This window comes from Sorex fumeus, unplaced genomic scaffold, assembly GCF_029834395.1.
Source record: "Sorex fumeus unplaced genomic scaffold, SorFum_2.1 ptg000019l, whole genome shotgun sequence".
NCBI lineage: Eukaryota > Metazoa > Chordata > Mammalia > Eulipotyphla > Soricidae > Sorex > Sorex fumeus.
In genome coordinates, this window is record NW_026606076.1 from 40,560,448 (window position 1) to 40,585,439 (window position 24,992).

General features: G+C 49.3%; 1 protein-coding gene across 3 annotated transcripts in view; it reads right to left on the reverse strand.

Annotated features, from left to right (window-relative positions):
* Positions 1-24,992, reverse strand: part of NSD1 (nuclear receptor binding SET domain protein 1) — a 100,367-nt gene that overhangs the window by 7,361 nt on the left and 68,014 nt on the right. For all 3 annotated transcript variants that reach the window (XM_056113119.1, XM_056113121.1, XM_056113120.1), the window contains 10 exons: positions 21,041-21,159; positions 20,027-20,164; positions 17,594-17,717; positions 12,563-12,763; positions 11,103-11,282; positions 9,774-9,930; positions 8,098-8,303; positions 4,365-4,477; positions 2,408-2,677; positions 285-401 (listed from right to left, as the gene is read on the reverse strand). In XM_056113119.1, coding sequence (XP_055969094.1) covers positions 285-401; positions 2,408-2,677; positions 4,365-4,477; positions 8,098-8,303; positions 9,774-9,930; positions 11,103-11,282; positions 12,563-12,763; positions 17,594-17,717; positions 20,027-20,164; positions 21,041-21,159 — 1,625 coding nt within the window. The remainder of the gene's footprint in view (positions 1-284; positions 402-2,407; positions 2,678-4,364; positions 4,478-8,097; positions 8,304-9,773; positions 9,931-11,102; positions 11,283-12,562; positions 12,764-17,593; positions 17,718-20,026; positions 20,165-21,040; positions 21,160-24,992) is intronic.

The window sequence follows — 24,992 nt, forward strand, 5'->3', positions numbered from 1 at the left end:
CTCTAGAGGTAAACCTCACCAAGTGCATGGGGACAAAGAGTGTCTTAGTTTGTGAAGCACAAGGGTGAAAGATGATTCTTTAGAGTTCTGGCTTCAACTTTAATCCTAAAAGACACTGTACAGAGTACAGAATGCCTGAGATGCATCGCTGCCGTGAGCCAAGCTACAAAAGCAGCCACGAGCCACTGTCCCTCCTGTATAGGCCCAGCCATCCAGACCGACATGCAGGCTGAGACACCCCTGATCCCACAAGGTGGACCCCTGGAAGGCACCAAGCAACTTACTTTGTCCAGAGTGAGCATGTAGAAATTAGTGATGTCGTGTTCCTGGGCATAACGGATTCGAGCTCTGCATTCCTCTTCATCGATCAGCTCTCCCACATACTCGTTTACAAATTCACCCTAGAACAAGAAAAGAGCGCTTGATTTTAGGGCAAAGAAGCACATCTCCAGCCACCAGCACTTTTTAAAAACAATTTCTTTTAAAAAATATTCTTAATGAAATCAACACAAGATAAAGCTACAAAGTTGTCCATAACTGGATTTCAGTCATACAATGTTCCAACACCATCCCTTCACTAGTGTACATTTCCCACCACCAAAATCCCCAATTTCCCTCCTTCCACCCCCACACCCTTGCCTCTCCCTGCCTTCCCTCTCCCTCTTAGAGAAGGCAAGGGAACCGACACCTGCTCCAGACCAGAAAGCCTGTGTTCCTGCTGGGTGCTGGGGGGTCATAAGGCCCCAGGTCCATAGGGACTCAGCCAGTCCTCTTCCCAGCTGCCCGAGGCCATGGGAAGTCTGTCCCCCTCCTATCGTAGTCTACCATCTCCGGTCTGCTCTCTCCCACCCATGAGCCCACGGCGAAGTCTCTAGCAGGCCCCAAGATATTCCGAGGACGAGCTCGTTTGGCCCTTGGCTGCTGCGGGCACTGCCCTGTGTGACTGCTCGCACTCCGGCTGGTCTGACTCGGTCTTGGTCTTTCTCCTCTGGAATGATGGGCTACCTCCACGCAGGCACATGGCTAACAGAGACTCTCCGACACCTGGAGAGCCCAGAAATAACGGGCAGAGGGTGGTGCACCAAGCCTGAGCCAAGCACAGTGTACACGATGGCAGATGCCTGCTGAGGCCACCCCACACCAAGGCATTCCCTAGCAATAGGCCGGACCCCCAGTTTCAGACTGAATCTTCCCTTTCCCACAAGCTCATGCTTCCTAATGAAAGGGTATCTAATTGTCTTCCTTCCTTCCCTCCCTCCTTTCCTTTTTCTTTTTGGGTAACACCCGGTGATGCACAGGGGTTACTCCTGACTCATGCACTCAGGACAGTGCTCAGGGAACCAGATGGGATGCTGTGCTGGGAACTGAACCCAGGTCAGCCGCGTGCAAAGCAAATACCCTATCTGCTGTGCTATCGCTCCAGCCCCTAATTGTTTTCTTTCCATGCTCCGTGCAGTAGAAATGGAACTTTGGGGTGGGAGTGGGGGCTGGCCATGGCTGGCCATGCTCAGAGGCCATTCAGGCCAAGGTGCTTAGGGTTTGTTTGCTCCCGACAATGCTGGGGGGTCACACGGGGTCACCTACATGCAGGCTATGTGCTCTAGTCCAGTGAGCTGCCGCTACCCTGAGTAGACGTGTGACTTGATTCGCAGGTTCTCAACACTTCTCTATCACCCATTCACTTCCCTCACTTAAGCGGAGGTCCCAGGAATTACACAGAAGAGCAAATAAGACCTCTGTGTCCTCTAGGAATTTCCCTTACTTTCCACGTTCATACACAGGGGTCAGCCATGTGGGCTGCGTGCAAGGCAAACATCCTACCGGCTGTGCTATTGCTCCACAGGGAACGAAATAAAAAATAAGGACCTTTTATTTTTGTGTGGTCCAGTATAACTCATATAATTTCACAAGATCCCCCGCTAACACAGTGTGCTTAATACCCAACAAGAGAGATATCAGATTGTGAAGAGATCATTGCATATTGGGAAACCATCACAGGGCCTGCGTTTGGGTGCACTTGACCCAGCATGGCCTCAAAGCCAGGTGTCTTTCTGAAGAGGCCCTGCAGCTCCTCGATCTGACTACAGCCACTGGGCCCCATTTCCTGATTGCAATTTCACAAATGTCTCCTCGGAAACCATTTCTCATTTTTCAGAGGGAACTCGAAAGTGAAAAGTCAATGTCCTCCTGAGGACTGCAGGGTGAGAGGAGACCAGAGGATCTCAAGCAAGGATGTCTCCAGGGAAACAGAGCTCTCTCGGTCCTTTTCCCTCAGTAAGCAATGTCTCACACTCATCAGAACGGGCTGAAAAGGCCTCTTAAGCTACAAGTCCTAGAAGACCAAAATGGCTGTGTGTCTGGGTTGGGGGGAGGGCGGCGAAGAGGGAGGGGGAGTCCCTTTCCCCACCTTCTTGATGTCGGTCTTCGTGCGCAGCCCCCAGCCCCTCTGCAGGGTGCGGAAAATCTCCACCTCGGGGTACTGGCGCTTGGAGAAGCACTGGTTCTGGCAGCGGCCCCCAGCGGGGCACACGGTGGGGTGGCACTCGTACAGCAGCATGCGGTTGATGCACTCCGAGTCGATGCCACAGGGGTTCTCGTCGGTCGCCTTGCAGTTGCAGCGCGGGATCTCAGACAGGTCCGCAGTGAATATCTGGACCCTGCCGATGGGGCGGTTCACCTGCAGGAGAAGCACACGCTTGCTAGAACACCGGAAATGCACCAAAAGCCGGCTCGGGGCCTATAACCGAGGCAGATCTATGGACCTCAAGGTCCCCTGGTGCGGCCAATATGACTCTGAGCTACGGAGATTTTGAGTACTGGGATAGGAGATAGAGCCGAGGGACACAGCATAGGCCCCAGCTGTGTGTGGCGCTGGCTCTAATGCCCGACACCAGAAGAATAAAATATACAAGTCCATCAATATTTGTCACAATAGCTAAAACAGGAAAACAACCCACTGTCCATCAACACATGAATTAATAAAGAAAAGTGTTACTGAGTTGGAAAAGGGAAAAGGAGGGGTTGCGGAGAGAAGACCGCAAGGAAGGCGCTTGCCTTGCATGTGCCTGATCTGGGTTCGAACCCTGACACCTGATAGGGTCTGCCGAGCACAGCCTAGAGTAATTCCTGAACACAGAGCCAGGAGTACTGTTGAGCAGCGCCATGTGAGACCCAAAAATAAACAAAAAATGAAAAGCTTTTTTTGCACTGGAGATCAAACCCTGTGTTTTCTCTTCAAGGTATCCCTTCCCCTCTTCTCTCCCTTCATATTTCTCTAAACCAGTCAAGACAAAGATCTGGCTCTCTCTGGCCAAGTAGTCAAAATCAAAGACAGCAGAACACGGGTTGCGAGGGGCCAGAAAGAACTGAATGGGTCAAGAGTTTCAGTTATATAAGCTGGAAATCCAGAGATGCATGCCAGGGAAAGCTGCAAGTATTATGAAGACATTTGACACCACTGTAACTGGTCTAAATGTCGGAGATGATAAATCCTGTTTATCTGTGTTCAACCAGAATTTTTTTAAAAAAAAATCGAAAACAAAGACTTAGCTTGAGATGGCTGGAAAAGAAAATCTCATTTGAATTCATGTTCTAAGTCTATCTGTGATGTAAAATCACCGTAACGACCAAAACAGGTACTGCGTGTTGTGTGTGCATGCGCACACACACACACATGTGAATATAGAAACCATGAGTTTCTGACAACAAAATGAAAATGGAAGCTTCTCGTCCAGAAATGTTGGTTTCAACATTCCAATCCCAACCTGGGGCTGCTTTTGGAGTCTAGTCTACAGGGAATGCTGGCGTCTTCTCTGTGGGTAAATTCACTACTAAGGCTGTGGTCCCAGAGGGGCAAACCCCAGATGCTGCATCCCGGTATGGGCTTTACGCTGCAGCCTTCCCTGGGTGTTCTGGCCAAAGGAACTGATTAAGCCTTGCTGCTGGGTCATCTTTAAATGACTTCTCACCTAGCGATCAGATCCAGGGTGACCTTCTAGTTCTTCCCAATACCACACGGTTTGGTAGGTGGGTGGAAACTGTTCCCAGACCACTAACAGGCTGTGTGCAAAAAGGGACATGTGTGTGAACACAGACAGTGACAGAAGCAAGGTGCTCCTGACACTGAGGTAGGCCGTTGGACCCACTCACTACCTGGGGTCATGTCCTGGATGCCCATTTCATGGCTTCCTGGAACCTTAACAGTGAGATGCTGACCAAAGAGACTGCCCATGCTGGGAGAAGTCCTCTGAGCAGAGACAATCAGTCAAGGCACAACTGGTGCTGTTCCTGCTCATGTGCCCGACTCCCGGGCCCCCAGCAGGGATCAGTCAGGCCTCTCGGGGTCACCTGTGGTTTCTGCTCACCTTAATGTGTTTGTAAGGAGGGGGCTTCTTGTCATTCTTCCGGTCCTCCTGCAGCTGTCGCAGCTCCTTCTGGGCCTTTAACTCCTCAAACCTCGCTGCAGCTTCTTGAAGAGCTAAGAAAACACAGCACAAGTCATGTCAGCATCTCAAGGTGGTGGAATAACTTCACCTTTTCCTCAAAAGATCCTTTAAATAGGGTTGTGTGTGTATGTGTGGGGGGAGGGGGAAGGATGGGGGGGGCGCACGGAGATCCATGCTTTTGTTTTTATTTACTTTTTTAAATTGTATTTGGCTTCTGGGGTCACACTTGGTGATGCTCAGGGGTTATTCCTGGCTCTGCACTCAGGAATTACTTCTGATAGTGCTATGGGATGCTGGGGATTAAACTGAGGTCGGCCGTGAGCAAGGCAAAAGCCTCACTTGCTGTACTGTTGCTCCTGCCCCCAAATTCGTGCTTTCAAAACAAAAAATCTACTAACACTATATGAATGGCTGGAAAGTATGTATGGCTTAATTCTGGAACAGGGGATCATCCTCAGTGTATTCAGAGAGAGGAGTTAAGACAAAACCCAACACACAGACAGATCACCAGTTCAGAAGAAAAAGGTAAGACAAAACCCAAACAGGTCAATACCTGGCAAAGCCCACATCTGTCAGCTCCTAAGGACGCAGAGACTGAAGCTGCTCTGCCAAGTCGCCACTCCACAAACAGAGCTCTCCTGCATCCGAACCCTCCCAGGTGTCCTGATGCAGGCCTGGCTTGATCCCCAACACAGCATATGGTCTCCCCAGCATCATCAGGGGTCACCCTTGAGCATGACCCCCCAGTACACACAAACAAAATAATCCAACTTTTTTTTTTGTGTGTTTCTTAGGTCATACCCGGTGATGCACAGGGGTTACCCCTGGCTCTGCACTCAGCAATTACTCCTGGTGGTGTTCGAGGGATCATATAGGATGCTGGGGATAGAACCTGCATCAGCTGCGTGCAAGGCAAATGCCCTACCCGCTGCGCTATTGCTCCAGCCCCCAATAATCCAAGTTTAAAGAAACCCAAAACCCAAGAACCTCAGAGGTGAAATTTGCTTCCTTCACTTGTCTCCTGAATATCTTTCCCTTCCTAGACTTTCTCTAAGTCCTCCTGAAAATATCAACTATTGACTACTGATACATGAATTTTATTTATTTTTTTGCAGGGACTGGGGCAGGGGGCGTGGGGGGGGGGGGGTGCGGCGGAGAGTGTGTCCACACCTAACAGTGAAGGGACCATATGGAGTGTTGGAGCAATAACCCAGGTTAGATGCATGCAAGGCAACACACTGCCTGCTGTACTAACTGGCCTCTGATACAAAAACTTTCATTATTAATGCACTATTAAGTTCGATATTTCCATGTACTCTTTGAAAGGTTGTAGCATATAGAAAGCCCAACAAAATCTTTAGCTTTCACCCCTTCCTTCATTCACCGACCTTACAAGCAGGTTAGAATTCCTGTTTTCTCTCTGTGGCTTCCCTCTGGGGCTGAGACCCCACATCTCCATCTCCCTGTAGTGATCTAGCAGAGTCTGGGCTGCCACAGTTCTGCAAACTGCAGACATGTACCGTCCCTGCCCGAGGCCTCTTCCTGATGACAGGGCCCGGCCTGGACATATGGCAGGCTTATCTGCTGGGCGCGTGGGCCCCCAACCCTGATGGGAATTTCTGAAACTACCTGGACTATGGACCCTAACTACCTCTCCAGGGAAACTGCCCCTGCACGGAAATAACTTTATAACTTTCAGGTGCTAATGCAGGGACTGAATCCAACACGCCTGGTGTTCTTGTGACAACACTTACAGGTCAGTACTGGGGTTAGGAGTTTGGATCTAAAGCTCAACTCCTAAGAGTTTGAAATATGCCTCCAGTAACTAACAAAGCACTTGGGCAAGTCATTTAAGCCCGATGTACATGGCCTTTGCAGATGAGATTAATGGCTGCTAAAGGACAACATTCTCTTGAAGGGTCTGACAAAAGGGGAAGAGGACTTGTTACAATGTCATTCTTCTCGGCTCACATGGGGAAGTGACTTGGGCTTGACAAACCTGATTGTCAATCCAGTTTTACTTCTATACTTCCTCCCAATGGTGATTTCTGTTTTTTTGGGGGGGGGGGGGCGGTATTGGGCTAAATATATGCAAAGCCAGCACTTCACCACTGGGCACTGCACCCACAGGCCCTGTCCCCCATCCTGCCTGGGGCACTGTACAGCACGTGCCTGTGGATCCCAACACTCCTTGAGAGCTGGTGTCCATGTGAGATTTCCACGTGTAAACATGCTCCCTGGGGTCAGGAAGGCAATTCAAAGGGCTGGAGCACATGCCTGACAGGGCCTCTGCGCAAAACTGCCTGGTCCAGTTGGCCAAGTACTGCCAGAAACTGCCCCCACATCTGCTGCACCCAGCCAAAAACAGAAGTATACCCTGAAAGCACAAACACCAATCAACTCAGTACTCACAGAGCAGAGTGCTAGGGCATTAGCAGGCTCACACATGCAGTTTCCCCACTTCACCTTCTCTCCCAGAAAAAGTCACTGTCTCTTATCAGTTGAGACCATAAGCCTATAGCCCCGCATTCCTGTGACACCAGGGCTGAGCCCAGTCAACAGAGGCTACACAGCGCGCAGAAAGGAGAGAACCTCTGGCAAGCACGTTCTCTATGGGAGTATTTCACTGCCCCCCACCCCCCCCCCCTCCCCGGCCAAGCTTCAAGTGTGCAGAACCCTCTTTGCCACTCCCACCCCTGAAGACAAAATTGCCCTTCCCAAGCCCAAGTAGGTGCAGACAGCAGGAGCCAGGGCTCAGCCTTGCAAAGGACAGCTGGAGAAGGCCCTGCCCGTGAATGCAGGATTATTCTGAGGCTTACAGTCAATTCGCAACGCCTTATTCTTTGGTTTTAGGGCTCGGGGAGCATGGTGCTGACGAGGTGACACACTCACTGGACTCCCTCGCAGGTCCGCCACCTTTACTCTTTTTGTAAGAGGACAACAGGCTCAGATCTGACTCAGACAGACAAGCCCACTCTGTCCTTACTCCACTGCAAGGCCAAGCCCCTGCCCAGCATATCTTCAAAATTTGGGGGATCACTCCTGGCACTGTTTGTGGAACAGTATGGGGATATCAGGAATCGCACCCAGGTTGGCCAGGTGCAAGGAAAGCACACTATCCGCTGCACAGACGCCCCCACCTGCCCCGATAGAACACGATTCTGCTGTGCGCCTTCTATCTCTTTCCACGAAGGAACAGCTGCCGCTGCCAGCACAGCTCTGCTGGATTCCTGCCGCACCACCGCCAACCAGGGTGAACCATGTAGAACAATCCCGAGCCCCGGCACTGGATGAGGGGTTCAGAAACATATGTGCTGTGCTGAGAGGGAGAAAAATGTCTCCCTGAAGGAAATTCCGGGCAAGGAAAGGTCAGGCTCAAAACAAGGGAGCTTCAGGATCAAGGTTCGCATGCAAGTGAAGGGCAGACTAGAACTCCCTGTGCTGAAGCCTATCGACCGACAAACAGAACAGGTCTGTGTTGGTTTATGATACAAGAGGGAGCAACTATTTTTTTGGATGGGGGTGGGAGCACGGAATGTCAGCATACCCTGGGGGGTTGGGGGACTGTATGGGGTGCAGAGGATCAAAGCCAGGTCGGATGGGTACATGGCAAGTGCCCTCCTGGCTATAGTATCATTTCGGTTGAAGTTACCTTTTTTATAAGTTCCATCCACGCCTTTGCCCATCTTATCCTTGCTGCTCACATCGCCCTCCATGTAGGGGAAGACCCGGGCCTGGTGAGTCCACAGATAGTCGTTGGAGCCGAAAAAGAGCACCGGGAACTCGCCCACATCGTGTCTCATTTTGTCAATGTTGGAAGGAACAGCGCGCGGATGGCAGATCTCTGCTGGCCACCACCTGTGAGTGGTGAGAACAGGACAGGAAATCTGTGAAGTCTGCACGACACGAAGACCAGAACCTCCTTCCAGAACAGGAAGGACGAGGCAAGGCCTGTCTGGCAGCAAACAAGCAGGGAAGGTGCTGGGCCTCCCCTGCTCCCAGGCACGCAGTCTCCCAGGGGTAATGCTCCACCCCACAGAATCTGCCTCTGATGCTTGAGGGAGCACTGTTTGCAAGGTAGAAACCCAACTAAACCCACCCTGGATGGGGTTGAGGCAGAAGCACACTCTGTCTCCCTGGGCTTGCCTCGTTGTTGCACATACACTGTGTGCCAGAAGGCAACAGTGTGTGTTCACTCTTGGAGTGTGGGCTGCAGCTTACTACCATGTATACACTGATTGTGAGGCTTCATGCCATTGTACACACTAAAGAGATTCCCTACGCGTATGGAAGGGCTTTTCTGCTCACAAGGGAACCACAAACATTGCACTTGCTGTCTGTTACTTTCACCTCTTCAAGAGAACCAAACACTACACCTCTCCAATGTGTGTCTGTTCAACTTTCAGTAAACAATGGGGCCGGGGTGATAGCATAGTGGGTAGGGTTGCCTTGCATGAGACCTGTGTTTGATCCTTGGCATCCCATATGGTCCCCCAAGCACCGCCAGGAATAATCCTGAGTGCACAGCGAGGAATTTCTTTGGCTCTCTAGCGAATGTTTTTGGTGCAGTGCTTGGTACTGCTGCCCTGTGCCAATGGATACCTGGAGCAAGTCATCCATCTTCTGTGCCCAGGAGCCTCTCTAGATGGCCTGTGGCTAGTAGAGCAGAATATCTACTTCACTTGCTGAAATCAGCTCCAGCAAAATTATCTTTCTAAAATGTGTGTGTGCTTTGAAGGAAAACTTAGTGTCATTGTTGTATATTCACAATGTTTACTGAAAGTTTTGGTGTCGGAATTTTGGGTTTTTTTGTTTTGTTTTTCCCTGTTGGGTAACTCGGCGATGCTCAGGAGTTACTCCTGTCTCGGCACTCAGGAATTACTCCTGGCGGTGCTCGGGGGACCATATGGGATGTCAGGGATTGAACCTGGGTTGGCTGTGTGCAAGGCAACTGCCCCACCCACCATGCTATTGCTCTAACCACAGCTTTTGTTATTTTTTAAAACCATGTCCCTATAACATTCTTTCATGCATCCCATATTCAAAGCAATGTTAAGAAAAAGCCAGACAATAGGCCAAAACTCTTGCTATCAATCACGCTGAGGGTGCCTGTGGAGTGACTGCATGTCAGTATGCCAAAAGGGAGTGATGTTATCGCCTTAGATGGTAAGATTGTGTTCATAAAAGGACTGTCTATAAGGAATGTGTCTCATTCCTCTACCTGCAGAGCAGTCTTTAATGGAAAATACAAGGGAGAGAAGCTCCCCCCTCTCTCTAGAGGATCCCAAGAGATGATAGAGAAGTGTCAGTGTCCTCACATTCACTCACCTGTAGCGTCCTACTTTGACCCAGACAATCTCCCTGTAGTGTGGCTTTTTGCCCGCCTTACAATCATTGCAATACCAGTTTCCTTCGGGGATGTCAATGTTGAGGCATTCACGATGAAAAGCGGCAGGGCAAGAATCACAGCACAGAAGGCTGCCTCCTACAGGAATCAAGAACCAGGCAGTCAGGATCAGCACGCCGCAGAGAGGCCGCTCAGACACAGCATTTCTCCTGCCTCAAAGCCACTTACCCCCCAGCCAAGGGCTGAGTATTTATGTCTTAGATTTTGACAGTGTTTAGGGCTTACTCTGGGTTCTGCACTCATATACCACTCCTAGCAGTGCTCAGGAGACTATATGGGGTGCGGGGACTGAACATAGGTTAGTCATGTGCACGGTAATTGCCCCACCCGCTATACTATTGCTCCAGCCACATTAAATTCTTTTCATTTTTGTCTGCAACTCCCTGGAGAAGAGCACAGAGCCAGCAGTATTGACCCTTAGTATTGACAGAGATGGCCGCCAATAAAGCAAAATCTCAATTAACATAATGTGAAGTTGTTTTCTATTTCGGCCACAGCAGGCTCAGTGCACCTGGATCGAATCCTCCCACACCGAGAAAGCATGGCCCGTGAGCTACTCGTCTCATTGTGCGGATCTTTATGAGTGGGATTAGCTGACGGGCTAGTTACTGATTTCTCATTTTGTGCTGGAGCTTCCCTCTTTTTTCCCCCTGCTAAACCAATGGAACTGTCACATGCAATGCAGAAGAGGACCCGGGGAGGACAGAGAAGGCCATTTCTTATCAACTTAAAACAATGCATTGAGGTGACGGGTTTTGAGGTCTACCTTGCAATTTTCAGATCTGTCACACAGTGTTGCTGACAATAGTTCCATTGGGCTATGCGCCTCTACCTCTAGCCACATTCACACAAGGTGTCCTCACTACTGTCTGCTGCTTCAACTGTCTGCTCTTCAGAGGAGGTTGTTGGGCCACACCAGGCACTGCTCAGGGGACCCTACGTGGTGCTGGAAATCCAACCTGGGTCAGCTGGATGCAAAAAAAGTGTCCTACCTGCTTTACTATTTCTCCAGCCCTAAATCTTTTATTTTGGTATAAAATCAGGCCAAGCTGAAGATAACAAAAAGAACACCCTCCTTTATAAAGATCAAAGAAAGCTTAAATATCCTAAGATACTAATTATAACTGGAGAAATCATCTCCGAATATAAGACATCTAGTGGCAACATAAAGAAAACAAATTTTGGTTGCAATTTAAAAACCTGTATAAAAAATGTGTATTGAGGCAACAACAGTATAAGTCATGTCTTACCCTCTGAGCACACAAAACACCAGCTGACATTAACATGTTCATGGTTCCGGCAGCCCCGCCGAGGAGTAAAGTGATTCGGGCAGATGATACTGTTAGAAGCAAGGATCTTTGACCCCGCAGCCAGACAGAAATCATTGGCATGGTAAGCCACAGGGCAGCGAACACAGCGCATCAGACGACCTAAAAAGAAATGGGAAGACCACGGAAGAGAAATGAAAACCAATGACTAAATGTTTTAGAGAGGTAAATCACTCTCATCTATGTGTAACCACTTAGAAAATGTCATAAACCTACTAAGCTTAGGGGTCACTCTACTAGGTCCTAAGGAAAACCTGTGCTAAGTTGAATCCAATCTCCAAACTGACAGTTTAATACTAACTCACACTCTTCGGACCAACGCTAAGCTCCAAACTGATATGAAGCCCTTACTCCCTGAGACGGTCCCGGATGACAGGACCAGGCAGACATCGTCACAGGGTCTGCCTGCTGGAAGACTGCTCACCGAGACTGCCTGCAACTCGGATTCTGAGTCTTTCAGGTACATTACTTCTTTATCCCCGACAGATGAAGCATACCCTCAGTGCACTTAACCAGCTAAATATGACTCAACAGCCACTGAGAAGAGGAAGCCAGCTGGCACTGAAGCTGCAGTTTCGAATATGAAATTAAGATATTGTGGTCAGGGACCAGAAAGAGAGTGTAGTGGGGAGGGCACTTGCCTTGCCTTGCCTTGCATGCAACTGACCTGGGCTTGCCTGGGCTCGAACTGAAGCATCCCATAGTGCCCCCGAGTGTGACCAGGAGTGATTTCTGAGTGCAGAGCCAGGAGTAAAACCTTAGCATCACTGACTGTGGCCCAAATACCAAAGAACAAAACACTGTATTTAAGACTGATGAACGCTGTAAGGCCAATAAGTCATTTTACAAAAGTGTGATTAAAAGAAGTCAATAGTGTTCCATTTTTTTTCTACTGGAGAAGTGTATGCGCGTGTGCGCATGTGTGTGTTGGGGAGGTGGGCATTTAGAGAATTTTAGTTCAAGAAAAATTAGTAACACCATTATGAAGCAAAAAGAAATATTTGTTTTTCCAGTGAGAATGGATTGGGGCGTGGTGATGGAGATCAAACTGAGGGCTCCCTCAGGCAAGGGAAGAGCTCTACCGCTGACCAAAATTCCCACCAGGAAACAGTTCCCCTAAACACACAGGGCTGGCGAGAGGAGCAGAGTAAAGGTCTTGCTCCCCAGCACAGAGCTAGGAACCCGCGAACCATCAGTGTGGCCCTACAGCCAGCCCCCACTCCATGAAAAATGAATAGCTGAGTCTTTCCCCTGATGACGTAACACCGTGAACAGGGAGCAGCCCACGCCCCTGGGCTTCTCTCACCAAGAAAGAGCCAGAGAGCGCAGAAGAAGCACGAGAGGCTGCACCCCAAGACAGGCCCGGCGCGAGCACCTCGTACCTTTCGACGCAGAGACGCTGGCCGGGTTAGCAGCGTGACAGGTGATGCAGATGTGGAGGGAGCACCGGAAGCCCTTGTTCTGCATGACAGTGGGTGGGTACTTCTGGACACAGTCTTCATGGTAGAACTTTCCGCACAAGGGCAGAAGGCACCTTTTAACATCCTCCCCACTCTGCTTACATACAAAACAGGTATGGATGCCTGGCAAAGAGGGGGAAGGAAACCCATGAATACCAGGTCAAGCATTGCCCTGGCCCTGAGACGCCAGGACAGAACTCTGGAGGATCCAGCATGCAGGTGCAACACCTCTCCCGTAGCCCCTGAAGACTCAACACCAGCTCCGTGTCCTACAATGCAGCCACTCCTGCCCTGCAGCCAGGTGCCACAAGAGACGTGCCCAGTGCTACAAAACCAGCCCTGTCACTTCCCGGCCCTCCCCATATAACACCTGCAATCCCAGTTAAAACTCCAGGTTGTGGCGTCTTTTGTTTTTTGGCCACAGCTGGCGATGCTCAGGGCTTACTTCTGGTTCTGTGCTCAGGGATGACTCCTGGCGATGCTCAGGGGATGCTATGGGATGACAGGGATCGAACCTAGGTCAGTCACATGACAGAGCAAGCCGGTGGTGTCTATCTCTAAACCCACTGCTATCAATTAGGCTTCCAAGAACATAGTCCCCTTAGATTAAATCAGTTGGTGATTGGGGCTCAGAGAACTCAAGCCAAGGACCTGACTGACTATATATTCCCTGTAGAGGCTAAGAGGCTAGAATTAAGGAGGCAAAGAGAAACGCAGATCAGGGATCCAATGGGAGTCTCTGCCTTCTCCAACCACTTGAACTGGGCCCACAGGTTCGCCGAGCCGAAAGCACTCCAAAGCCAGGCCTGCCGGGTTTCCCTGAAGCGTCATTCCACAGACATGGTGCACCAAGGGAGGGACACTGAGCCACTGGCCTAATGCAGCCTCCCCTTCCAAGGAGCTAGAAGGGATGAAAGATGCAGTCTCCTCATCATCGGTCTGTTCTCCAGGCAACCAGCTCCATTTGCTGGGGGATCTCTGAAAATTACTTCATTCACGAAAGCCCCAAAGGACACACTGACTACTCTCTTCACTAAGTCCCAAGGGTCAAAGGAGCTCCATGGTAAAAAAGGACCAGGTAATTTAGCATAAGTCAGAGTATTACAGAGAGCAGCTTCCAAACACAGCACAGACCCTGGAACGGTTCTTAAGCATCACCACCATAGCTCAACACCACACCAACAAAAACATGCGCAAAATGACAGCTCTGTGCTCACTATGAAACAGCTCCTTGCAGCCTGCTGACACAGATTCAATCCTCATCACCTCAAAGGGTTACCCAAGTCCTGCAGAATTAGGAGTAAAAAGTCCTGAGCACTGTCAAGTGTGGACTGAAAATAAATTAAAAAAAAAAAAAAGGGGGGGAGCTGGAGTGACAGCACAGCGGGTAGGGCCTTGCACATGGCTGACCTGGGTTCAATTCCCAGCATCCCATATGGTCCCCCGAGCACCGCCAGGAATAATTCCTGAGTGCAAAGCCGGGAGTAACCCCTGAGCATCACCTAGTGTGACCCAAAAAGAAAAAGAAAAAAAAAAAAAGATAAGAAAAAGAAATTACTCCTGGGGCTGGAGAAAGAATACAGCAGGTTGGGCACTTGCCTTGTGCACAGCTGACCTAGGTCTGATTTCTGGCACTACTGGGTGTTGTCACCAACCCAAAAAAGAAGACTCCCTGGGGTGATTATAAATGGAGGTGACATCCACATACGTAACAAAGTAAAGAGAAAGGAAATGAGTCCTACAGAAACCACAGCACGGGGACATACATTGGAGGCAGCGTCTGCATGCACTAGTGACACCGAATATGCTCTAGGCCGTGTTAGCTTACCGTGGGAACAGAAGTGAGAAGCAGCAGACAAAAGAGAAGACAGGACTCGGCTCCTTTACTTCATTTCACTCTGGTCATCTTTACTGAAACTAGCCTTTGACTCCATTTTTATGAAACTCATGACGGAGAAATCTAAAGTCTTGGGGCTGGAGCCATTATACAGTGGGGAGGGCATTTGCCTTGCATGTGGCCAAGCTGGGTTTAATCCCTGGCATCCCATAGGGTCCCAGAACCTGTTAGGAGTGATTCCTGAGCACAGAGCCAGGAGTATACCTTCAGCACCATTGGGTGTGGCCCCAAAACAGGAAGGAAGGGAGGAGGGGAGGAGGGAAGGGGGAAATTTCAGGAGAAAAAAGGAAAGTAAGAAAGGAGGGAGGTTAAAAGGAAGGGAGGGAGGCAGGAATCAACTGACTTAAAGGCAGCAATACTTGATTTCTGGCACAGAGCTAGGCTACCCTGAAATGAGGACACAGGCGTGTTTGTGCGCCTACAGTTTCTCCAAGTACAGGACAGAAGGACACCACTCCACTCTGATTGAGAGCCCAATTAACTACTCTGGCTTTTTTTTTGGGTCACACCTGGCGATGCTCAGGGGTTACTCCTGCCTGGCGCAGCACTCAGGGATTACTCCTGGTGGTGCTCGGAGGACCCTATGGGATGCTGAGGATTGAAGCAGAGTTGGCCAAGAGCAAAGCAAATGCCCTACCCACTGTACCGTTAGTCCAGCCGCCCAATGAGCTACTCTGTATCCCAGGCTTTGTTGCCGCAGTGGTGCGAATGAGAGCAGAGCTGTGATTCAGCCTCCCCGCATAGAGGGGCTTCTCAGGTCCGGAGACAATGCAGCTTTTTTTCCCCAACTCATCCTTCCAAGGCACTTTCTGGCATCGGTCATTATTACCTTCCATTACCCACCTGTATTTCCGCTAAAGAGTTATTTTTCTAGGGGGCTGAAGTGACAGCACAGCAGGTAGGGCATTTGCCTTGCACGAGGCCAACCTGGGTTCGATTCCCAGCATCCCATATGGTTCCCTGAGCGCCGCCAGGAGTGATTCCTGAGTGCAGAGCCAGGAGTAACCCCTGTGCAATGCCTGGGTGTGACCCAAAAAAGCAGAGTTATTTTTCTAATGATTATTTGGGGGCAACACCTAAATGGCAGTAATTAGGAGACTATGTGGTGACAGGGATAGGAAGCAGAGCCTGGACCTCCCGTATGCAAAGTGTGCGTTTAGCCCTATGCTTTTGGGCCATGAACAGCTGTGCTTTGTTTCATTTATTAGTTTCCCTATTAATACTTTTGGTCTGTCTTTCGGGGCCATACCCAGAAGTGCTCAGGGCTCACTCCTGGCAGGCTTGGTGACCACATGGGATTCCAGGAATTCAACTAGGGCTGGCTGGGGCCATGTACAAGGCAAATGGCCTAGCCATTGTAACGTCTCTCAGTCTCTCCCTAAATAATTCCTCACCTCATCTTAGGAAACTTTCCTTCCTTGCCTCTGTAATACCTCCCTGTGGCAGCTCCTGACCTCTTTCGCACTGAAGCCTAGCTTCTAGAAGAAAATTTCCTACTCATGAAGCAGGCGACAGTGGTAACTGGGGCACCTTCTCACCGTCAAACACAGCTGCTCTGCCCCAGCGGAGCCTCTTGGGTTACTAATGCCCCTGCTGACGCTCTCGAGGGGCCCCTGGCACTGGGCATGCCCAGGGACGGACAGTGGCACTCTCGACCACCCCAAGTAATGTGTTGCATCATGCACACGAATGGCCCGAGGACGGAGCCCAAGACCACAACCTTCAGCCTGCGTCTCTACTGCTTCGGAAGCAAGTAGGAAAAAACACAGCTCTTGTGTGTGTGTTTGTTTGGGGGCCACACCCCAGACATGCTCAGGGTTTCCTCCTGCCGGGGCTCAGGGAGGGGGGCTATCTGTGGTGCAAGGATAAAACCTGGGTCGGCCACAAACAAGGCAAGCACCCTGCTGGGGTACTACTGTTCAGCCCCTCACACAGCTTTTAAAGTGGTTTATAGGATTAACTAACCCGTCCCAGCTTATAGTTCAATTTGTATAAATTGTTCCCCAAATATTCTTCCTTTTTTGAAAAACGGTTTTATGGCAATTGGTTATTATTGACATATATGTCAATAGGCCCGGCTGGAGCGATAGCACAGCAGTAGGGCGTTTGCCTTGCACGCAGCCAACATGGCCGACCCGAGTTCGATTCCTCCGCCCCTCTTGGAGAGCCCGGCAAGTTACCGAGAGTATCTCGCCCACATGGCAGAGCCTGGCAAGCCACCCGTGATGTATTCGATATGCCAAACACAGTAACAACAAAATCTCCAATGGCGACGTTACTGGGCCCACTCGAGCAAATCGATGAACAACTGGAGGGCCTTTACTTCACTTACTTATCACAGTGAATAATCATCGAGGTAAAATGCTCGAGTACTTGGGGCTGGAGTGATAGTATAGTGGGGAGGGCACATGCCTTGCACAAGGCGATTGACTGGGTTCAATTCCTGGCATCCCATATGGTCCCCGAGCACTGCCAGGATAAATTCCTAAGCATTGCTGAGTGTGGCCCAAATCCACCCCCCAAAAGGGAGGGAGGAAGCTTGCTGATCGCCACTAAAATCAAGAAACCAAGCACTTCAACAGCTTCCTGGAAGACCTCCTTGTCACTCTATTGATGTGTCTTCCTTAAGCTTGAATGCTAATGTACTGGCCAGCTTCCTGTACCCCCAATTTCAAGGCCCTTTACTCCCCTCTGACCTCTCCTGCCCCACTTGAATTTCCGTTGCACTTTTAAGCCCACACTCAGAGGAGAGGAGAAAGCTGCAGAGGACGAGAGCTCCGGCTGTGCAGGTAGAGGCCACTGGTACCACAGGGTCCCCTAGCACTGCTGAGCGTGCGCCTCCCATCCCCCCCATCCCGGGATACACTTGTTCTTGTTCTCTGCAGCAGAGCTCACCACTGGCCGTTAGTAAATGTACACAGTGCTGCGACCATATTTCAACCACACCATTCGCTGTCCATTGGCTACACAGTGATCCCAGGGGTCCACGATCATAACAAGGGCTTTTACCTGGCTCAGCTTCCCAATGGCAGGAGGGCTCCAGTAAAGGACTTTACCTGTGCGACATTCATTGCAGATGAATTTCCCTCTGGGCATCTCGGTCAATCCAAGGCACTCCAGGTGGAAAGCGCCGCAGCACTGAGCCTCACACAGCAGCAGCTCCCCCAGCTTCTCACAGTTCTGCCAAAAGAAAGAACACAGAAAGGTCTGTCCAACGAGAAAACCCAAGGTCCCCGCGCAGCCAGTCATGAGAAAGCAGCTCTGGCAGAAACCAGAAACCCCGTCCAGTATTCAGGCCAACAAAAATGGCTCTCTCCACTCCAGCAAGGCCCTGCTCCAGGGCTCCTTCACGGGGCAGCCGGGCCTCTGAATGCCAAGTCAACTATAAAATGCCCACAAGTGCAGCAAGCGCACCGACAGGCTCCACAAGGAGAACCACAAGGAAAAAGAGACCACTGCATGGAGTAAAGGGAATCTGGCAAAGGGAAGACACAAAGTGAGAAAGAGGAGGCAAAAGTGAGCCATCAGAACCCCACCATCCTTTACCGAAGGCAGGCTGGCACCAGAGCTCTGTTCAAGCACAGATACATGATGGCTACACAGAATATGAGCTGGAGGCACAGGAGGTGACGGGCTGGGTGTGCGATTCCATAATGTCGAGACCTTTAATGCCTGAGTCCTCAATTCAACCCCATTTAATCCCAGGGCAGTCTCCTGCCCAGCCCTCCCGTCCCCCCAAAAAAGAGGAAGAAGGCAGCATGAGAAGCAATGAAGGAGGTTCTTGCAATGGTCTAGAACAGGCGATAACACACAGCTGAGCTGAGTTCGTGACAATCTCTGAAGAGCTCTAATCATGGCTCAACACCCCTTCAGATTGGGACTATTGTCACCTAAAATGCAAGAACTTTAAGAAACGGTTGTCACACTGAAAAGACTTAGACAAACCTATTTTTATAGACTTCCTAATATTTGTGACTTTTCACTTCACATTCATATTTCCCCACAGTGATCACCAAAAAAAATGTTAAAATGGGGGCAGGAGGGTGGGCTTAAACAACTTCTCTAGAAAGAAAAGGAGAAAGTGATTAGGTAAAGTAACCTCAGAAAGATGAAAGAAACTAGCCTTGACCACTTAACACGGGAGATTAATGAGGGGCCCCGAGTGTGAGCCCTGGCGCTACACGCTCTAGCCCAGCCCCTTCCTGACACCCTGTATGTAGTCAGGGTGGCACAACTGAGCACTGGACCAGGACAGAAACTAGAGCTAAATCCAAGCCACTGCCAGTGATCTTATTCAAAACAAACAAACAAAAAGTACTAAAGAGAAACAAAGCAGTAGGAAAGCTGTGGGAAATGGCCAGGGGCAGTCAGGGATTAAGGGGGTCAGGGCAGGAGCTAGCAGGAGGGCTGATCAGTAACCTGAGCCCGGGGATGTCATGTCAGGGTCTCCCATTTCCAACTAGTCACATACAAAGCAGACCAATGCCAAAGGGAAGGATATTCCTCCCAGTACAGAGAGCAGCAATGAGACCCACCCCTACACTGCACACAGACCACCACAGAACAGAGCATCAGGGGAGACATCCCCCAAGGCCCTGACTCAATGGTTCCACCTCAACTGGAGGTCGAACGGCCTCTTGACCCTGACCGTCTTTGAAACTGGGGTCCGTGTGGGGGAGCCATTCACTAACATCATAAAGGGCCCAGCAGGACAGCAGCACCCACAGGGTCACAAGAAGTTGTTTGGGAGCTGAGAGCAGAGACTGGGTCCACAACTCCTAGACTAACAGATTCTGTGGCCTGGGTTCATTTTTATCTGTCAGTTGCTTTAATAAAGGGGAATAAAGCATAACAGTATGTTCTACTTTCAGACTAGCGGCTTTGAAAGAACCGACAAAGGGAAATCAAAGAACCCTGAGCAACTAAGTGGCGGCTCCCAGGTTAGACCCTCCATGACAACAGGGCAGCCCCACTGACCTGGCAATCACCTGGCACGGCAGGCAAGGGCTTGGCAAGACCTCACCAAGCACCCATGTGCCAACACTAGGACCTCTCTGTGCCTGCCCAAGACTTTCCTCTGTGGCAAAGAGGCAACAACAACCTACAGCACCAACAGCCATCTACCTCAGGGGATTCTAGTGTCCTTACTGTAAAGCAGCCACACAACGATTACTCTGAACGTTTCAAAGTCATTTCACTTTTAGGAAAACACAGGTGGCGGGTGACTGCTCTCAAGCCACAAGGTAACGGGAGACATGGGGAAAGTCTCAATGCAAAAACCATCCTAGAAAACTTCTTTTGAAATGCAGAGCTTGAGAGCACAGCAAGGGCATGAAAGATGGTCCAGGAGATGGAGAGGAAAACAGAGACAGAGAGAGAGAGGGAAGGGCACCCACTGCCAGGGAATCCACACGACCCCCAGAAGGGAGTCGCCAACACAGAGTGCCCCTGACATCACCGGCAGCCAACCCCCAGTCGCGAGCGCCTACCTGGCAGACGTTCTCCTTGAGGGCAGCTCCCCCGCCGCGCTCCCCCTGCAGCTTCTTCGACACTGGCAGCTCCTGCTCCGCACCCTCCTCGGCAGGGTCCTTGGGGCTGGCCGCCGTCCTGAGTGGCATCAGCTCTCCCTTGCAGAGACAACAGGATGTCCGGCATCTGGATTATTCCCGTCTCCTCCATCTGACCCCCTCCCTCTGGGCTGCTATTTGTCTAGCCAGTGAGCACTTACAGATGTTCAGCCAATCACGCGGGCGGACTGCATGCAATGTTAGTCTAACCCTGCTGTGATTGGGCGGGAAGTGGGCGCCTCATGCCCTGCCACTAACTGCTCTGAGGCTGTTCCACTGGAACTTTTTGAGCTGTTCCATTTTAAGGATTCACTAAGGGAGAGAAAACATTCTTAAGTTTATTCGATTACTTCTTTGTTGTTCCAAGATCAGTGCTTCCTAAGCGGTGCCCTCACTGGGCATTCCATGCAAAGGGTCTTCTGTCACCTGCCTGACCTGGTCTAGTCTCTCGCAGCCCGAACTGGACAGTCAGAGACGACATCACTGACTGCACTCATGCTCCCTCCATGAGGAAATGGTTGAAAATGTTACATTTCCTAATAGCTGGTGCGGGGAGCATCACCCTAAAATGGAGACCGTGGTATGAGTATTCAAATAAGCCAATCAACTTCCCCCGACTCACAGGCATCTTTGCGTGAAAGAGCCCATGGCCACTCAGAACTGTGCTCTTGAGGCCTACGACAAGATAAAGGTGTGGAAGTGGAAACATCTCTCCACTGACCCCTGGACTGGCTCTTTAAGAAGGCCATTCCCACCACGCCAGAGGCGCCTGGACCGACTTCTCCTGAGGACCAAGCTCTCCTGCAGAATTCTTTCAAGCTATTGGCATTTTCATCAGGAAACTATCCCTGCATGGACCACAGGGAAGAAGGGAAGTGGCTGCTACTGAAAAGTAGCTTCACTTTGGCAGGTCAAAGGGAAGGAACTGAGTAGTACCTCTGAGCCTGGGGTTTCTTTTGATGAGTCATCACTTTTCACCTTCTTACACTGCACCTTGGCTGCAGCATGCCTCTGTCGTTTCCGCTTCCTCGGCTTATCAAATATCTTGGTGGTACCTACGCAAGAAAATAGGTGTTACCTGCTAGTAAAGCATGTGTATGTCCAAGACTATCCTCTATGGAAGGAACCTTAAAGAATTATAAAATGTCATCCGACAAGGGGTTGATATCAAGGATATACAAAGTACTGGTTGAACTCCACAAGAAGAAAACATCCAACCCCATCAAAAAATGTGGCGACGAAATGAACAGAAACTTTCCCAAAGAAGAAATCCGAATGGCTAAAAGGCACACGAGAAAATGCTCTACATCATTAATCATCAGGGAGACGCAGATCAAAACAACAATGAGATATCATTGCACACCACAGGGACTGGCCCACATCCAAAAGAACAAAAGCAACTGGTGCTGGCGCGGATGTGGCGAGAAAGGGATCCTCCTTCACTGCTGGTGGTAATGTCTACTGGTTCAGCCCTTTTGGAAAACAGTATTGACGATTCTCCAAAAATTAGAAATTGAGCTCCCATTTGATCCAGCAATACCACTCTTGGGAATATATCCCAGAGAGGCAAAAAAGTATAGTCAAAGTGACATCTGCACCTGTTTGTTCATTGCAGCACTCTTTACAATAGCCAGAACCTGGAAAAAACCTCAGTGCCCAAGAACAGATGACTGGATAAAGAAACTTTGGTACATCTACACAATGGAGCACTATGTAGCTGTTAGAAAAGATGAGGTTATGAAATTTACATACAAGTGGTACTCCATGGAAAGTATCATATTAAGTGAAATGAGTCAGAAAGAGAGGGATAGACATAGAAAGATTGCATTCATTCTGGGGAACATAAAGTAACAAAATAGGAGACTAACACCCAAGAGCGGCCGAGATTAGTACCAGGAGGTTTGCTCCATGGCTTGGAGAACAGCCACACATGCTAGGGGAAAAGGGAGCCCAGATAAAGAAGGGAGCACCAAATAAAGGGCGTTGGGAGGATCCTTCCAGGATGGGAGAAGCATGCTGAAAGTAGACTATAGACCAAACATGATTGCCACTCAATGCCTCTTTTGCAAACCACAACACCCAAAAGGAGAGAGAGAACAAAAGGGAATGCCCTGCTACAGAGGCAGGGGGGATAGGGGGAGGGGAAGGGGGGGTGGGAGGGATACTGGGAACCATGGTGGTGGAAAATGGTGGAGGGATGGGTATCTGATCATTGTATAATTGAAATCCAAGCACAAAAATTTGTAAGTCTACAACTGTACCTCATGGTGGTGGTTCACTGAAAAAAAAAAAAAAAAGAAAGAAAAAAAATCCTAAAAGAAAAAAAAAACAAAACTTGAGAACTGGAGGGACAGCACAGCGAGCAGGATGTTTGTCTTGCACAGAGCTGACAAAGATTCATTCTCCAGCATCCTGCATGTTCCCCTGAGCAACGTCGAGAGTAATTTCAAAGTGCAGAGCCAGTAGTTAACCCTGATCTATGTGGTTCCCAACCTCCCCGTAAAAAAAAAAAAAAAAAAAAAAAAAAAACAACACCAAAGCTTAATTCTTAAAAGACAAAGGGGTAGGAACAGAGAGCCCAGGGCTGCTGAGGCACCTTTCTTAGCTGGGCCAGTTCCAGTTGACTCCAGGCACCACTGCAGGATAGAGGTCAGAAGCCCCAAGCATTGGTGTCGGTGGTCACAAAAGCCCCGACCCCACAGAGGTGCCCTGGGTAATCTCAGCACCCAAGACTCCTCTCAACAAATATCCATGGTCCCCACTTCTCAGTACTGGGTCACGGTCACGGTCACGGTCCTCCCATTGTTCATCGATTTGCTCGAGCGGGCCCAGTAACGTCTCCATCATGAGACTTCTTGTTACTGTGTTTGGCATATTGAATACGTCACGGGTAGCTTGCCAGGCTCTGCCGTGTGGTAGGGATACTCTCAGTAGCTTGCCAGGCTCTCCGAGAGGGGCGGAGGAATCGAACTCGGGTCGGCCATATTGGCTGCGTGCAAGGCAAACGCCCTACCACTGTGCTATTGCTCCAGCCTCAGTACTGTGTGGGAAGGCCCTATTCCCCCAAAAAAAGTATAGGCTACAGGTTTTATGTCATAAATTACACAAATTGTTTCCAGGAAAAGAGCTGAGACCTATTGCAATTTTGAAAGCAAACTGGGCATCCTTTGTAATCTGATTGCATGACAGGTTAAAATGAACTGATGGCACACTTGGCTTGCTTGCTGAAAGACTTAGTTACCAGGGGTCAAAGGATTACATGCAGTTAGTGCTTCTGGGGTTCCTTTTTAGCTAGGCAGTGACATGTGGGATTTTCCACTCAAATCTGGGCTTAAATTTCAAAAAGGACCAAAGTCAATAAAGACACTTTGATATGAATGAACAAATAGACAGTAAGATGTGACATGGACCACATTTTAAAAAATAAAAAATATATTAAGTACCAGGGAATCAGTTCTCCCTCAGCACAGAGCTTACTCCTAGCTCTGTACTCAGAGGTCATTCCTGGCAGTGTTCAGCGTCCCAGGATTGAGCCCAGTATAACTATATGCAAGGGAAGGACCCTAACCGCTTACTATCTCTCTGGAGCCCAGAGAGACATATTTTCTCCCAATTTTAAAACAGAGAGAACTTTCCAGGACACTGAATCTAAATAATGGTATCTTCAATGATTCAATGCAAGCAAAGGAAAACAGATTTAAAAAAAAATGGGACTACATCAAATAAAAGAAACTTTTGCATGACAAAGGAAACAATAAGCAGAACAGAAAGACAATACACAGACTGGGGGGAAATATTTGCCTACCACCATCTGAATGTGGGTTAAAATCCAAGATACAAAAAGCACTGCTAAAACTAAACAATAACAACAAAAATCAACCCTATCAAAAAATGGGGAGATGTGATGAACTCATATGCCAAAAACAGTAACAAGTCTCACAATGGAGACGTTACTGCTGCCCGCTCGAGCAAATCGATGAACAACAGGAGGACAAAGGACAGTGGACAATGATGAACAGACCATCATCCAAGGTCACATACTCTGATGGCCAGTAGGGATATGAAAAAATGTTCTGCATCACTGACCACCAGGGAAATGCAAGTTGAAACAATCCTGAGATATCATGTCACACCAGTGAATCTGACCAGTGAACAATGTCAAACTTTTCACACATTGGAAAGAATGAAAACAACTAATGCTGGTGTGAATATGGTGAAAAAGAAACCTTCATCTGTTACTGGTGGGAATTTTGACTTTTTTCCAGCCCAAATTGGGAAATAATCCAAGAGTCTAAGAACAAATGACTGGATAAAAAAAAAAGCTGTGATATATATATACTACTCAGCTATAACAGAAGATGAAGTCATGCAATTTGCCCCTGTGTAGACGAACTAGAGTAATCATGCTAAGTGAGGTCAGCCAGAAAGAAAGGCACAGACATAGAATGATCTCTGTCACACATGGAATAAAGCTTAGCAAGGGCATTGTGCACCACAAGCAACAGAGTACAAACTGGTCCACAGAACGGAGTCTACCACGAGAGAGATGTAGGGAGAATGGAGGAGGGGTGGGGACGGGGAGTTGTGCAGGGGTTCCTGTTTCTGGGACAACAGTGAAGGGAAGCAGACAGTCTAGTGAGGAGGAAGGGTGGTGTTGCAATGCTGCATGCATGAAACCCTACCATTAACATTACTGTAAATCATGATGACTGATTTTTTTTAAAAGAGAGATATGATAGTTAAACATCCAGAGTCAACAACACTGAAATCATGAAACCCAAACTAACAACCAAACTGAAAAAGGTGCCTGTCAAGGGGCTGGAGCGATAGCGCAGCGGGTAGGGCGTTTGCCTTGCATGCAGCCAACATGGCCGACACAGGTTTGATT